We start from the raw sequence: 14,664 nt of genomic DNA, 5'->3' as shown, positions 1-14,664 counted from the left end.
CCCCAAATTGATATGTATTTGGCCACAGACCGCCATCTGAAAATATTTTGTGCCAGGGACCCCCATAAAAGATTTGTGTTGTTAAAATGTTTAAAAGATATTCCCAATTTTTTGACAGAAGCTGATCTACAATAGCGCACGTTGTGAGCTTGTACTGTAGATTGGCTATTTTCAAATAGCCAACATATAGAGGGTTAAAGTGGGAGAACAAATTTGTATGCTATTAGCAAATTTCGCTGGGGACCCTCTAGAACACTGTTTCCGAAACAGTGGGTTGGAACCCATGTTTTGGTCGCGGACCAATTTTTATGGGTCACAAGTACTTTTATCTATCTTTTATTTATATTGGAATAAACTCAATAAACACCAGCTCAGCGGCCTCGAGGTTAGAGTGTCCACCCTGAGATTGGGAGGTCTGGATTCCATCCCCGGCCGAGTCATAGCAAATACTATGGTACCCAATGCCTCGCTGCTTGGCACTCAGCATCAGGGATTGGGGGTAAGTCCCTGCGACATACTAAAAGGCCACATTGCTACTTACTTATAAACTCGATATCGAGTTTAAATACCGATGATGTCGGTATGTCATGGTACCGGTGGTAGGTGGTACAGTACAGTACAGTACAAAGCATGTCTCCATCCTGGTCAGCACGAAGCAAAGGTCAGTTACCCCAAAATCAACAGCTACAAGCGACGGATCAAATATGAACTCATGTTTGTAAAGTGATCCATCAGGGTACAGGATGTGATAGGTGAATCTGTCTCACCATTATCAGAGATGTCCAGGGTTCCCACACAGGCAACACGGGGAAACAGTTCCTGGATCACCCCGGCACCCGCTGATCTCAACTGAGAGAGAAATTAAAAGAGAGACAAGTGATACACACACATAGAGAGAGAGAGATGCAGGAAGTATCATTATAAAAGGAGATACAGTCAAGTGAGAGATAACTGATGCACTAGCAACCAAAAATAACCATCAGGTTGTACCTCACAGCCGCTGATGTCCAGGTGTAGATCTGTGATGTGAGGATTATTGGACAGACCTAGGAACAGAGCTCTGTATGTATGGAGAGAAAAATACAGACGGTTTACAGGTGGGGGTGAATAAATAGAAGAGGCGTAGAAGAGCGGATGGAGAAAGGGGGGGGGGGCAAGGGAAAGAAGGAAGGAGCAAGAGGGAGGAGAGGGATGAGGTGCATGAGAGAATAAGCAAAGAGCAGAAAGATTGATCGATAGATACGAGGGAATTAGGAGAGGGAGAGTGGTTGATGGACACAAGCAAAAATGCGGAGACAGAGAGAGAGAGAGAGAGAGAGAGAGAGAGAGAGAGAGATGGTGGAGTCAAAAACAAGACGCATTGTGCTCTCCAGCACACCATACGCTGCATTCACACTAATGGCAAGGAAAGTTACAAAACAACAAAGCGTGACCGGCGTCACCAGATACATTGCTGCCGAGTCGCTGTTAAGTGCTGCTCAAGCCACACTAAGTAAAAAGTTAAAAGAGTGGGGTTGGTTAACGGTAAGAATGTTTTTTTCTGCCACTTACATAACGGAGGGGGAAAAGAAGGGGACTGCAAATGGTGAAACAAAAACATATGGTTGATTGATGCTTCACTGCATCATTGGAGCCCTGAAAAAAGTTGAAGCCAACTCAAAAAAATGTCACGCAGCAGTCAGTTTGTTCATGTCACTGCGGCTTCCATTTAAAAATTAATGGCCTGTTGCTTTGTTGCCGTTAGTATGAATGAGTCACAGAGACATCTTAACACATTTTGAAAAACAAAACAAAAAATAGCTCCCATGATTCATAGCTCACAGAACATTCCGCTGTTGCCTCGATCCCCTAAAGATATTAATTCAGGCAGAACAGCCGATTGCGGCTCGGCACACTCCAATAACCTTTTCTACGCTCCTAATGCAAAATTGAACTTGACATCAAGGTTCATTTGGAGGTTGTTTTAATACAACAAAAAAGTAGTTAAGCATTCATGCATTGCAGGTAAAGTAATGAGAAAACGTGGGATGTGGAGAGCCCAGAGTAAAAGCCATATTAGCCCAGAGTACACCGATTACAACGCTGGTTGCCTTTATTCACTCTGCTATTGATTGAAGTGTAAAATCAAACACCGAATGTCCAAATGACATGGTGATTGTACTTGTTTATGTCTTCCTTTAACCAAACAGATTGGATCTTTTGTTCTGGATAGTTGGTCAATACCGACGAGAACTTCAGAAATATCATTATTTACTATTCTTAGTTAGAATAATGGCCTATTGTAGTGCATGCATCAAGTAGGAGTATAAAGGAAGAATAAAATAGGAGTAGACCTATTGTACACATTATTAAATATTTACTACATCAATATTTGCTACATCAATATTTTCTTCACCACATGCAACTGATAATTAAAGCTGTCAAATAATTGCAGTGGAGTAAAAAGTACAAAAGTACAGTAAAGAGTAGATGTAGTGGAATAGTATAAAGAAAAGTAAAAGTACCTAAGTACAGTAATTGTACTTAAGTACAGTAATAGAGTAAATGTACTTAAGTTACTTTCCACCACTGCATGTACAGTAGTACACTGCACTCTTTTAACTGACATGACACATTATGTGACCTGCTCTGACCACATCAGTTGGACATTGCTGAAACCACAATTTTGTGTCACACGCATTGTGCGAAGGTCTAGTTAGTTTCTGACATTTCCAATGTTGCAACATTATTTCTGTACTCAGAGATACTGTAGGACATGTCAACTGAGTGATGGGGTCAAAAACTAGTCAGTTCAGTCAGATAACACATGAATAGATTGAAAACCGAAGATGAATAATTGATCTTGGCGTTCAAACTCTGCTATATATTGCTCCCTGCTTAGCGCTGCTTAGAAGTCAACCATTTTAGAGCAGTGAGATACAAACAAGTAAATATAACAACCCCCCCAAGGGGAAAACAGAACCCTTAACCCATTAAAACCAGGAAAGAATCTATGTAATTTTAGATTTTAGCGTTGGCTATTAAAAAATAGCAGATATACAAGCTCACAGCGCGTCACTTCGTGCCACGCTGCAAGCTTGTACATCTGCTATTTTTGAAAAAGGCATCTGTAGAATCAGCCTCAGTTCTTAATGGGTTGAAGAAAGCAGAGCCCCCTGGTGGTGCTGGCATGGTGGTCGGCGCAAACAAGCACATACCGACCTTCAGAGGCACCAACAGCAAGAGGAACAACAGATTGGCAGACACGTCATACGCATCACCCACATAGTGGGGTGCGTCCGTCCGTGTAAACCTCTCGAGTGAGTTGCTGACACAGCAAGTCATTCTGTTATGCCTTTGCTTTCGCCTTTCAAGTTGCAATAATGAACTGGTAATTTGAAATTCTTTGCACGCTCACTGGGCACACCTTTCAATGGGAGAACAGGAAAAAGCAACTTTGGCATGACACATGATTGGACACACACTGACCGCTGTGGGTAATGTATTACAAGTTTGACCTTAGTGGATGTGGGTACCATACTGTAGGCTTGACCTTAGTGGAATGAGAGTACCATAGTAGGTTTGGCCTTAGTGGATGTGGGTACAATATTGTAGGTTTGGACTTTTCTCTCCATACAATATACCAGTGGTTCTCGAAGTGGGTGCTTGGGGGGGGGGGGGGTCCCCATCAAAATGATTTACAGTTAGGAACCAAATTGACTGGAAGGTACAGGTCTGTAACACTCAAGAGTTTGGCCTAAATGGCCAAACTGGGGGTCTTTTAGATTAAAAAGTTTGAGAACCACTGCAATATACAACACCAACTCACCTCAGAGTGTCAGGCGGAACTTTCATGGAGGACAGGCTGACTTGGGTCAGACTGAACGCAGAGCTGAAGAACTGACGGAACGTTGGCAGGGAATCTCTCGCTTTCCTAGAAGACAGAGAACAGGAAGAAAAAAGGGAGAGATGGGGGGGATTAATGGGTGAATGAGAGAGGATGGAAGAAATATTTATATACTGTATATATATATATAGAGAGAGAGATAGAGAGGAAGTGATGAAGAGAAAGCAATTGCAATGCAAGACAAGTGAAGATTGAGCGAGACAGGAAAATGGCTGACAGGAGGCGGCGATAAATTGATACAGAGCGACAGAGAGACAAATAGAGCAGACTGCACGCAGAGACCTCTGACAGAGCAAGAGATAGACACACAGGCGGTGAGAGACCGCCGCAGAGAGAAAAGGAAAAGAATTATAAGATTGACAGAGCGAGCTAGAAGGCCAATGCAAACAGATGCTGGCTCTAGCATTTAGGTCATCTTTTATATCCTGCAGACACAGTGAAAATGTGAGGTTGCCAATAATTACTGCCACAAATAAAAGGTAACAATGACAGGCTGTTATCCAACCATCTGCTTGGCATAATACATACATTAGCCTGTCATCAGGAGAGACAGCAGAGACGGGGGAAACACACTCAGACTCGCACACAGATGCCCAAAGCTTGTCCAATGACTGGATGCTAAATAGGCCTAGCGATGCGAGAGTGTGGTCTAGCCAACACCAACTTTGGACTCTTGAATCGCTACCCTCCAGTTTGCCTATCGCTCCAACAGGAGTACGGAGGACGCCATAACACACGTCCTCCATACTGCCCTCTCCCACCTGGAGGGGAAGAACACCTATGTGAGAATGCTCTTCGTTGATTACAGCTTGGCGTTCAACACCATAATACCAACTAGGCTCGTCAGTAAGCTCCGGGATCTGGGCCTGCATACAGCTCTGTGTGACTGGATCCTGGACTTTCTGACGGGCCGCCCCCAGGTGGTGAGAGTGGGCGACTGCACCTCCTCTCCATTGACTCTCAGCACAGGAGCACCTCAGGGCTGTGTCCTCAGTCCACTCCTGTACTCCCTCTACACCCACGACTGTGTGGCCTCACACCCCTCAAACACCATCGTGAAATTTGCAGATGACACGGTGGTGGTGGGGCTGATCACCGGAGATGACGAGACGGCGTACAGAGAGGAAGTGTCCAACCTGGAGCAGTGGTGTGGAGAGAATCACCTCCTCATGAATGTCTCCAAGACCAAGGAGGTCATTGTGGATTATAGGCGGGGAAGGGACCCACAACCTCCTGTCTCCATCAATGGCGACGTGGTGGAGAGGGTGGAAACATTTAAGTACTTGGGGGTGAATATCAACGAGAAGCTTAAATGGGAGGCACATACATCGGTGGTGGTGGCAAAGGCACAGCAGCGTCTGTATGGACTCAGACGCCTCAAGAAGTTCGGCCTGAGTCCAGGGATCATCAAGGCCTTCTACCGGGGGACTATTGAAAACCTGTTGACAAGCAGCTTCACCAGCTGGTATGGGAGCTGTACAGACAGGGACCAGAAGTCCCTCAGACGGGTGGTGCGCACAGCCGAGCGCATCACTGGTTGTCAGCTGCCCAGTCTGGAGGAGCTGTACATCCAGCGCTGCCTCAAGAAGTCCCTCAGGATTATTAAGGACCCCACACATCCCCACAACAGACTTTTCCATCTGCTGCCCTCTGGGAAGAGGTACCAGAGTATAAAGGCCAGCACAAGCAGACTGAAAGACAGTTTCCTCCCACAGGCCATTAGACTGCTGAATGAGTCTATGCGCTAAACTTCTGGGGTGTTACTTTGCATTGTATGCTGATCTTAGTCTTTTTACTGTTTTTAATGTATTTATTTAAGCATAGTATTGATATTCATGAACTGTTTTTATTTCTGTGTTTTTGGAGCACCTCCCCAACATAAGTTTTTAACAGTGTGTACTTGTACATCCTTGTTACAATAAATCTCTTGAAATCTTGAAATCTCCACACTCTAACATCGGGGTCTTGAGCTCTACAGTGTTATTAGCTAAGCTGTTGCGCCGCAGTGCATCTACGTAGGTGGTGTGCTTCTTGCCTTTCCTGGCTTTGCCCTGGCTTGGCTCCCATAGTGTCAGTTTGCCTGCCACTAGTTCCAGTTGCCTGACACAGTGCCCTGCCAGCCTCATCCTTCTCTCTCTGACTTTGTCTGTGACCCGTGGTATGTCCCCGTAGAGGACCACATTTCTGATGTGGTACGTCCATGTGACACCTAGTACCATTCGTAGCAATCTTGTGTAGACTCACTCCATCCGGGCCCCTTTCCTGTTTTGCTGGGAGGATCCATGTCTCAGCCCCATATAGCAGTACTGACTCCACTGTAGCTACGAACAGCCGCCTCTTGAAGGTCTTCTCCCATGTCTGATTTCCACACTCTCCTCATCCCATGCAAGGCCTTCCAGGCAAGTTCCCTCCGGACCTTCAGGTCCTGTTCCGTTGAAGCAGTCTAGGCCCCGAGATATTTGAAGTCTTCGACTGCCTCGAATATTGGCAATGGTTTTGTTTTCTTGGCATTGAGCTTGAGGCTGATCTTCCTGCACTCCATTTCTACTGGCAGTAGTAGTTCCCTTCCTTTCTCTGCTGTATCCGAGACTAGGGCAATGTCATCTGCGTAGTCGAGGTCAGTAATCATGATGGGGTGTACTCGCCTTGACTTCCTTGGGACCAGAGTTCACCCCAGTGCCTCTGCCACTGATTGCCAGTCTCAGGGCATGGTCCATCGCTATAATGAACAGGTAGGGGGCCAGAGAGTCCCGCTGTAGGACACCCGCTAGGATATCAAAGTCTTTGGTGTCACTGTCGTGGGTTTGACAATAGCCCTAGCAAAATGTTCAGAGACAAAAATGATTCACTGCGTCGCCTAGCACCAGGGGCGTCACTACCGTGCAGACAACGCGGTTGCGTTGGGGCCCATGACGTTTGGGACCCCTCCCCACCCAGAAAAAAAACAAAAAGTGATATAAAATAAAAAACAATATTGAATTAAAAAATAAACCTGGGTGGGCCCTTAACATTGTAAGTGTTAAGTAGTTGTTACAAAACCGTTGTTTATGTACCCGAAATCCATCACAAACCCGCGGAAAAAGTATCAGAAACCACTAATAACCGCAACATTTTCAGTCCGGGCGCACATGCACGCGCGCATGCGCGCTCATGAGGGCCCGCTGTGACCACCTCGCGTCGGGGCCTACTATTGCCTCGTTACGCGACTGCCTAGCACGCTGGGCAAGACCAAGCCAGTACCGGAATTTGGCGCGAGTACCGCCCAAGGAAATGACATTGAGGCTTTACAAATCTGTTTACGTTCTCCATAAATTAAACGTAAAGGAGTGTTGTGATTGGTCGAAAATGATTTGTTTCCAGGGAAAATACATACGACAGAAGTCCTGCCCCAATAGACACTCTGGATTAGGTCGTGACCAGGCTTTTCTTCTTGGAGATGAGTAAAGGCTCAAGGCTGGGAACGAGGCTACGTACATAGCCAGTCACACACATACGGTACGATCACACAAAACATACATTAGATGGTATGGGGGCAGCCGTAGCTTAGTGGGCAGTGAGGCCGTATGGTTAGCAGAAGGTCACAAGTGTCCCTGAGCAACACACTTACCCATCTTACTCAGCACCCTCCCCCCCAAGCGCTCATCATGACCACCTGAGCAGCCATCACCAGGGTGAAGTTTAAACTGAATTTCCCCCATGGGATTAACAAAGCCACCCCCCATAAAAACCTGCTAAAATGACTCCCACAAACCCAGCATTCATTGCATCCATATGAATTTGATGCGCGCACGCACGCACGCACACACACACACACGCATGCACACAGTTTCATACCTTTCTCTGTGTGTCCCTCTGTGTGTGTGCACATTAATTTACATGCATTTGTGTACTCATGCATGATTGTATGTGTTCAGACACTGGTTTGTGACTGGACTGTGTGCATACCATATGAAGTGCGTGTGTGCGTGTGTGCGTGTGTGTGTGTGTGTGTGTGTGTGTGTGTGTGTGTGTGTGTGTGTGTGTGTGCGTACTGCATCTGAAAACCCTCGGGTCACAATAGATAACGGAGTCATCCAAGCATTTTACAGGGCTGCTGTAATACACTGGAAATTCTGTTCACAACGTGTAATCGCAGCCAAACTGCCATCTCAGCCCCCAACGTGCAAATAATTCATTAAAGAGGAGAGGAGGTGGAACAAGTGAGTGAACACGAGAAAGTAATGAGGAGGAGGAAAGGAGAGAAAGAACTAGGATGGGAAGAAGAAGTCTGAGAGAGAGAGGTACTCGTTTGCTTGGCGTGGAAGAAGCGTTGATACAGTACCACTGTTCTTGTGCTTTGGTGGCAAGCACACTTGAGCATGGAATGCCATAAACAGGGAGAACAACAAGCAAAGACCCCCCCGGGGAGAGATGCACAAAGCTTGCATGATGACTGGATATTAAATAGGCCTAGTGAAATGTGCAGAGCAAAAAAGATTATGGCACTGCATGCTTATGTAGCCAGTCATGTGCGTGAGCACACACACACACACACACACACACACACACACACACACACACACACACACACACACACACACACACACACACACACACACACACACACACACACACACACACACACACACACACACACACACACACACACACACACACACACACACACACAATCTTTCAAAACTCTTGCTAAAATGACTTCCAGAAAAACAGCATTAATTGCATACATATGAATTCAGTGCACTCAAGGCAACGATTACATAATTGCCTCATCACAATTATTTGAGTGCCATATTATTTCATTCTGGATGGCCCTTTTGTATTGGATGGCATGAAAATAAATTCTGTCAGTACCACTTTTTTTGTCAAAATGAATTGCATATTAATTGCATCTGCTAAATGCCTAAATTGCAAATAAATTGTATTACTAATAGTACTTTAGTTGTAATATTCAAGCAGTACATGTTTGGCGGCATGGCTCTGTTTGGAGACCCACTGTCCTTCCATGTGCATACCGGTAAATGGAATGCCATAGGCCAGTGGTTCCCAAACTGGGGTCGGAACCCCCAACAAGGTCCCCAAATCATTTTGGGGGGTCATGCATAACAATTGAAGACTTTTAAGAACTTTTTAATACCAAATTGGCCAAATATCATGTAAGAAAGAAGCAAACATTGGTAAAATAGGCGATCTACGGTACATGCTCACAATGCCTTGCTGATGTTGTGATCCCCCCCCCCCCCCCCCCCCATCAGATGAACATAAAGAAAAGGAGCTGGGTGGAGGTGGGTTTAGTGAGAGCTTGTGCGTGGGCATGCAAATGTTGCAGCACGAATAGTCATCATGAAGCAGTTACTGTATAAAGATCGCTCCATAATATGAATGGCCAATGACAGACTGACACCTCCTGAGCATCAGCTGATGCGGTGGACTTGGCAGGAATTGGCTGATCAGCTAATTATGGTGAGGCCAGGCTTGACTAACGGCTCAACGCTATGCTCCATTTGATACTTTCATACAGAAATTACATTTTTCTCCCCAATTGAATCATTGAATGTCTCTGCCCCATGTGTACTGCCGTCCCTGTTGCTACAAGCCTCCACTGTTGGCCTGGTGAGGGTCTGTCCATGGCTGGAGTCTCCGGGACGTATTTTTCCTCTATACGCCACCCAGATTCCCAAATTAAAACTTCAATCGTAAACAATAATGTGATCTCTACACCAGTCACTCACCAATTCGCACAAGAAAAAAGTATGATCAGGTGAAACCAGTCAACTGTATTACGTTTTGCACTGACCACAAACTGTCAGCCAGAAGTGTGAGACAAACGAGAGAAAGCTGGCTAAAAATAGGCAATTGACTCTTCCCATTGCCTTTCAGTTTTTTGTTTTTTTCTGGTGTGACACAAACATGCCGGAAAATGAGTGAAGATTAGCTTTTAGAGGGAAGTAATGGAAAAGGGAGGGGGTCGGGACCTAAATGTAACTTCACTTATTTGTCTGTTATAGTCTATAGTCATCATTTTCTATTATTCTGTGTTAATAATTAGTGCCACAAATGACAGGCTTTTATCCAACCATCTGCTTGGCAAAACATACATTAGCTTGTCACCAGGGGAGAGATACGCAGAGACACACACACACACACACACACACACACACACACACACACACACACACACACACACACACACACACACACACACACACACACACACACACACACACACACACACACACACACACACACACACACACACACACACACACGATGACTGGATACTGAATAGGCCTAGTGAATTGTTTTGAGCAAAGGGAGTAGTTGTCCTTGTGTGAAATTGGCATCGTATCCAATTTGTCTGACTCAAAAGGTAGCCTTGTTTGCTGAAAAATGATGTGGTTGTTTGGAGTAGTTAGTGTCAAGGTCAAAAATAATACTGTCGCTCTTTCCCCATAGAAACTTTAAACCAAGCCTTTGTATAAGTGGAAACACGCTGAGCGAATGGCAATCTCGAGTCAGTCAACAGGTCAGTATTTTTGGTGCAACATTATATTACATTCCTATGGATACTGTGAAAGTATCTGAAGTAACTGTGTTTATACAATGGCTGCAAAAATGTGAAGCATGAAATGTGTGTGTGTAGTGTTTCTCATTTTCAATTGCTGCAAAATGATGTGGTTGTTTGGAGTAGTTAGTGCCAAGGTCACAAATACTGTTGTTCTTTCTCCATAGAAACTTTAAACCAAGCCTTTGGATAAGTGGAAACACGCTGAGCGAATGGCAATCTCGAGTCAGTCAACAGGTCAGTATTGTTGGTGTAACATTATATGTTCCTATGGATACTGTCAAAGTATCTTAAGTAACTGTTTCCACAATGGCTGCAAAAATGTGAAGCATGAAATGTTAAGTTAAGTGTTTCTCATTTTCAAAGCAAATTCATTTGACAAATTGTATTATCTTAATGAATCTGAATTTCGGGAGCTGATGGCCTAGTTTAAGGCGCATACCACATACTGTATCGTTCTGATGCGTGTCACTGTGTGTCACTCCTCGTCTCTCTCCCCGTTTCCAGTCACTTTCCTGGCAGAAAAGCCCTCCAAACATTATTTATATTCAAGGTGCTGAACCCCTGACTGCTCCAGTGGAGCTGTTCAGTGGCCAACAGTATAAGACTGTGGTTGTACTCGTCACCTCCCATGATTTAATGTGTGTGTCTATGTCTGTGTCTGTCTGTGTGCAGGGCTTTGCTGAAATGAAATGAAACTTTCACTGGGTAAATAAAGGACCAAAAAAGAGAGATATTTGTTCCAGGAATGAATGCTGATTGTAACCTTTCCCATTAAAGACAAAAGACAAATATTAGTGGGTGTTAGTGGGTTATTTGTCTAATGGAAAAGGGGCTAAAGTGAAACTGAGAGAGAGGGAGGGAGGCGGAGAGGCATTCAAGTAAAATAAAGGAGAGAGACAGAAAAGGAGAGCTGACAAAGGCTTAACAAGCTTGTGTCATTTCATGCCAGTCTAATATCCGCCCACGCAGAGCAACAGAATGTGTCACTGACTTGTAATGATTAGCACAACGCCTAGCAAGGGTCCAGGTCACAGTAAGGCTGCTGTCTCATAAAGACAGCTGATAGATATACTCACCCTCACACATTCTGTCTAATAACACTCGCACACAGAGACCAGATTAAGACAGAAACACGCGCGCGCGCGCACACACACACACACACACACACACACACACACACACACACACACACACACACACACACACACACACACACACACACACACACACACACACACACACACACACACACACACACACACACACACACACACACACACACACACACACACACAGCTGTAAACACTGTTCTCTGAGGCCATTGTCTACAACCACAAGCACATGTAAGTCTATATCCATGTACATGTTTAATACTTAACAGTTGTGCATTGTTCATCTGACTGAAGTGATACATGCACCAGCGTGCTTCCGTGTGTGAAGGGATGAAAAGCACAAGCATCAGCTTTTTTTCATATGCATGAGCCAGAGGGGTCTTATCAGCACAGCGCATAGAAGCGCCGTGACTTGTTTCATTATGCACCTGCAGCTCTCCGACCGACAGATACGGCTTTGAGACAATAAGACACTGACTCAGTCTGAGACAATAAGACACTGACTCTGAGACAATAATACACTGACTCTAAGACAAGACTCTAACTATGGGACAACAAGACATTGGCACTAAGACAATAAGACAGCAGCTACGAGGAAATAAGACAGCTGCTCTGAGACAAGACACAGGCTTTGAGACAATAAGACAGCGGCACTGAGACAATAAGACAGCGGCGCTTAGACAATAAGACAGCGGCTCTGAGACAATAAGACCACGGCTCTGAGACACGACACTAACTCTGAGACAATAAGACAGTGGCTCTGAGGCAAGACACTGGCTCTGAGAGAGCAGAAGAATAGTCACTGGTGATGGTGATGCCAAGGACGGAGAAGTGCATCGCAAAGAGCAGAATTAAACCATGAGACACAATGCGGGAGGGGACGATTATGTTGGGTGAGTGAATGGTATACCGATAAGAAAGCAAAGAACGAGAGGGAAAGATGCTGGGCAAGAACAGCGGGTCCCCTGGCATACGCTGTAACATCCCATAAGAAAGGAAAGTGAGATGTGCTCCGAGTGGGATACACTGACCCAAATGGACCCTTATGGGTAAGATAAGGATTTTATTGCGTAGGATGCTGTGATCGAGTGCTGAAAGGAGAGTGGAGGGTGAGATAGACTTAGATGATGCAGAGATTGAGAGAGAGAGGGGGAGGGAGCGAGAGAGAGAGAGAGAGAGCGAGAGAGAGAGATAAGGGGCAGACAGATGCAGCTCGTGAGTGAGTGAGTGAGTGAGTTAGTGAGTGAAAGCAAGAGGCTGAGGGAGAGTGGAAACGCTGGCGTGGGAGTCTGGGGATTGGAACAATCATTCCCTTCTAAAATTAGTCTCATTTTTCACTACTTCTTCTCCATAATGTTGTAATGTAATGTGCTGAGCAGGGATGCTCCGAGGCTCCTGAGGGACACAGCATGATGAGAGTGCAAGCTGCCGCTGTCTGCTAGCTGGAGTACGTAAACACAGACACACACAATTGTACTCTGCAAGAGTGCAGACACGCATGCATGCGCATGCAAGCATACGATATTGTACATAGGTGCATGAATGCATGTTTGCATCTGCGAGCACAAGCAGCGAAACACTTGCGGGCACACATGAAGAACTGTACACACACACTTTAAAACACAGAGATACAGTAGTATGCATCAAAATATACAGTCTATATTGTATATTCAAGGACACAAACACATTCCCTCTGCTGTCTGTCTACGCATACATTGCATACTGCATACGCAGGCGCACACAAAAATGCACATACCACACACCAAAGCGGACAGGAAAGCACTGGCTGCATGGAACTTGAACACACAAATGCACTAGGGGGTGATTCATACAAACAGTTGGCAGATGCAAAACCCATTATGCGTCGATAGAAATGTGTGCACACTGAAAACAAATGCACACCCTTCTTTTTATCATTTGCTCACACGCTCACACACACACACACACACACACACACACACACACACACACACACACACACACACACATACACACACGCACACGCACAGTGAGCCAGAACAAATGAGGGGGCGAGTCACACACACGCTAATTCCGTTAGCGAGGTCCAAGGCTAAACATTAATCTATGGGAGGAAAATAAATGATGGTGCTCATGCTCCCGCTCCGCTCCGCGCCTCCTGTCTGGAATCCCTCCAGAGCCGTTCGGCTGAGTCACAAGAATAGGCAGGAAACAAATGTGTTTTGTGGGGCTGCAAAAGACGGGCCTTTACCAAGATTTATAGTGATGGCCCGAGGGTGCACACCCACCCACCCACCTGTGAGAGAAGGAATTCTTGGACAGGTTCAGGTAGGAGAGGTCGGCACAGCAACCCCGCAGCAAGGCTCCAAATAACTGGCAGAGAGAAAGAGAGAGAGAGATGGAGAGACACAGAGAGAGAGAGAGAGAGAGAGAGAGAGAGAGAGAGAGAGAGAGAGAGAGAGTGGGGCAGTGTTATTTTAGATGTCACAAGCAATTGTGCAGTCTAAAAGTTATTTTGGGCCTTGAACAGTTCCACAGATACTCATTGAATGGAACAGAACAGAACAGAAGAGATTACAGCTGACTCAAATACAATTTAAGAACCAAATAAAAAAAAAGGCTTTTTGGGGGATGGCCGGGCCAAAGCTTCTAATATATAAAAGTGTCTCTTAATACATCATGCTCACAGAATAATGTAGTTATGGCACCTCAGCCGTACGATTTCATAAAAGCCAGCTGCAAGCAATATCTAGCAATATGTGACATAAGTTGGCAACAGAAACCTCCCTACTCTGTCATACAACGGTGTATAAATTAGGTTTTGGAACAGAGGTCTTCAACGTTTTCAGGCCAAGGACCCCTTAGCTGAGAGAGCTTACGCAAAGATTTGGCAGCCCCCCTATAGTAGCTCTGAGGATCCCCTAGGGGTCCACGACTCCCTGTTGAAGACCCCTGCTTTTGCCTTTAGAAGATGGGACTAGAAATAGAGGAGTGGGTTGCCGGTTGAAACCCAGGGACGGACCAAAACAGACAAGTCGGTTTCCAGCTGAAATCCAGCGACAGACTAAAACAGAGGAATAAGTTGCCAGTTGAAATGAGGGGCAGACAGCTCAGATAACACA

The 14,664-nt window shown here is 45.4% G+C and overlaps 1 protein-coding gene across 1 annotated transcript in view; it reads right to left on the bottom strand.

Moving 5' to 3' along the window:
* carmil3 (capping protein regulator and myosin 1 linker 3) overlaps window positions 1-14,664 on the bottom strand; it is a gene marked incomplete at its 3' end in the record, with an annotated part of 107,701 nt that overhangs the window by 34,195 nt on the left and 58,842 nt on the right. Inside the window, exons 15-18 of the mRNA XM_084056917.1 lie at window positions 13,839-13,915; window positions 3,809-3,913; window positions 991-1,060; window positions 768-849 (exon numbers count right to left, since the gene is read on the bottom strand). Of these exons, the coding sequence (XP_083913043.1) occupies window positions 768-849; window positions 991-1,060; window positions 3,809-3,913; window positions 13,839-13,915 (334 nt within the window). The remainder of the gene's footprint in view (window positions 1-767; window positions 850-990; window positions 1,061-3,808; window positions 3,914-13,838; window positions 13,916-14,664) is intronic.

Source organism: Gymnoscopelus microlampas, assembly GCF_963454915.1.
Source record: "Gymnoscopelus microlampas genome assembly, chromosome: 5".
NCBI classification, from domain to species: Eukaryota; Metazoa; Chordata; class Actinopteri; order Myctophiformes; family Myctophidae; genus Gymnoscopelus; species Gymnoscopelus microlampas.
The sequence above is the reverse complement of the archived record's forward strand: the minus strand, read 5'-3'. Positions and strand labels throughout refer to the sequence as shown.